The sequence below is a fragment of the Bactrocera latifrons genome, unplaced genomic scaffold (assembly GCF_001853355.1).
Source record: "Bactrocera latifrons isolate USDA-ARS-PBARC rearing strain unplaced genomic scaffold, ASM185335v1 scaffold_5, whole genome shotgun sequence".
Lineage (NCBI taxonomy): Eukaryota > Metazoa > Arthropoda > Insecta > Diptera > Tephritidae > Bactrocera > Bactrocera latifrons.
Genome location: NW_017537156.1, coordinates 3,429,757 through 3,431,818, shown reverse-complemented (window position 1 = coordinate 3,431,818; position 2,062 = coordinate 3,429,757). Strand labels below are relative to the sequence as shown.

The 2,062-nt window shown below is 35.2% G+C and overlaps 1 protein-coding gene across 1 annotated transcript; it reads left to right on the top strand.

Moving 5' to 3' along the window:
* Positions 1 to 882: 882 nt before the first annotated feature.
* Positions 883 to 1,668, top strand: LOC108973652. The gene is made up of 3 exons (XM_018941044.1): positions 883 to 968; positions 1,047 to 1,509; positions 1,639 to 1,668. Exons 1-3 carry the CDS (start codon positions 883 to 885, stop codon positions 1,666 to 1,668), a joined length of 579 nt encoding a protein of 192 aa, XP_018796589.1.
* The last annotated feature ends 394 nt before the right edge of the window (positions 1,669 to 2,062 follow it).

Here is a 2,062-nt window from a genome sequence, read left to right as displayed (position 1 = left end):
TCAACAATCGTCGTGATGGAGGGGAAAATACAACTGAAGCAAAAAAAAACCACGGCAAATCCTCTCAAAAATCAAGGTGTTGCTCATTGTTTTTATCGATATTCGTGGTTTGGTGCATCATGAATTTGTCATTAAGGAGTTCTATTTTGGCCGTATTGATCAGTTTGCTTGAGAACTTCCGTTGAAAACTGCCGAAATTATGGAAGAACAATTCATTGGTTTTACACGATTATAATGCACCATCGCATCGAGTCGATGTGACCGAATTTAAAGCGATAAAAGCAATTACCACCACCGAGCAAAGACCGTATTCACCAGATTTGGCTACGTGTGATCTTTCTTTTGTTCCCCGAACTGAATTTTCCCTTCCGTGGAATCCGAAAATTCACTGAAAGAGCTTGAGGCCATTCCAAAAAAGTGTTTAGGAAAAGTATTTCGAAGACTGGAGAAACCGTTGATAAAAGTACATATATTACATCTGTTGGGGATTACTTTGAAGGCAGCAAAGTAAATATTGATGAATAATTAAATATTTTACGTTTTATTTAAAATTTCGGGGTACTTTTGTCACAATGTATGTCACCATGTAATGCTGTCATACAAATTGATTGATAAACAACTCTTTAAATCCTTTTATGCTATCAAAAATGCACCTGCGATGAGTACTTTTTATATAATTAATATTCGGTATTCAAGTTTACCGTATCCGCACAAAGGTTAATCATTAAATAAACACATTAACGTCACATGAGATTTATTGGCGCCTTTATATGCATGCACCAGCGCAAGTTGTATAATGATTGTATAAAAATTCATCAGACTCTTGCTGCGTCCGCCGTTAGACTAGGCTATCAGTTTGTGATTATATCGCCAAGAGTGAAAATGTTTGCAAAGCTGCTCCGTGCCCACGAATATTACAAGTCCATACAACCGTTATTCTTCTTCACACACGCACTCGGCATCACATCGTACGTCGTGGTTAGCAATGAGCGGGGCTTCAAATCTTTAACAAACTCACGATATTCACATGTTGTTACATTTTTTAGCTTATCTCTTTTCGCATACTGCTGTGCGTACATAGTCTACTGCAAGGACACATATATCGGGCACTTTCTCAATACAGATATCACAAATGGCGGCGAAATTGCTATAGTTTTGGCCAGCGGCATTGCGGCGGTGATCGTTTTAATAACGAACACTCTACGCAGACGACGTTTGCTGTGGGTTTTCGAGTATTTTCCGAAAATTGATAAGAATTTCGAACGAATCGGCATATGTTGGAATTATACAAAAGTGTTGCAAAATGTGATTTGGCAGCTAATTTTTACGGGTTTTATTTTCTTGATGACTTTGATAATCTATATTGGTTGTTGGGTACGTTTGCAAGCGTTGCCATCGTGGCAATTAATCTATATTACCTTAAATCAACTGATTGGAATATCTTTCACGATTTTAATATTCAATTTTTTAATGATGTTGACGAAGTTGAGACTTACGGCATTGAATAAGGTGAGTGAGGGGTGTATAAGCTAATATTGTGCATGACGCATATTTTAGTTGTGGACCACCAGCTGAGAACAATTCTTTATATATATCATCACTTATAACAGATTTTGCTTTTGTTTTTCATATTTTCAGCCGCACACTTATGCACATAAACAACAATAAAGACACTAAAAGGGTAACCAAAAAAAGTATTAGAAAAATATGTTTGTTGATCAGCAAGTGAGAATAAGGAAGAGTGTAAGAGTTCGGGTGTTACTGTACATTTCGTAATCTTGATCAAAGACGGGAAATTATCTTTATAGTTTGAAAAAAGTGCGTTTAAAAAATTTTGTGAAAAATTCTGAAAACGGTCTGTTTAAGGGGTTATATGGGCAAAAAACGGCCTTTTTTCAATCATTTTTTTTTTACATATAAAAAATTAAATATTTTAATGAATTTTTTTTTTATTTAAAAGACTCATATTTAATAAACATTTTGTAAAATTTTCAAAAAAAAATATCAAAATGGCAGTCATTACGACACCATTTCCAGCAGTCCCTCGGAAAAAAGGTGCATC

Bases quoted from the DNA above. Each gene is read 5' to 3' on its own strand.
- LOC108973652 (XM_018941044.1), top strand. From the start codon at position 883: ATGTTTGCAAAGCTGCTCCGTGCCCACGAATATTACAAGTCCATACAA. The intron at 969-1,046 runs GTACGTCGTGGT...TACATTTTTTAG, and splicing joins CACGCACTCGGCATCACATC to CTTATCTCTTTTCGCATACT. The intron at 1,510-1,638 runs GTGAGTGAGGGG...TCATATTTTCAG, and splicing joins GACTTACGGCATTGAATAAG to CCGCACACTTATGCACATAA.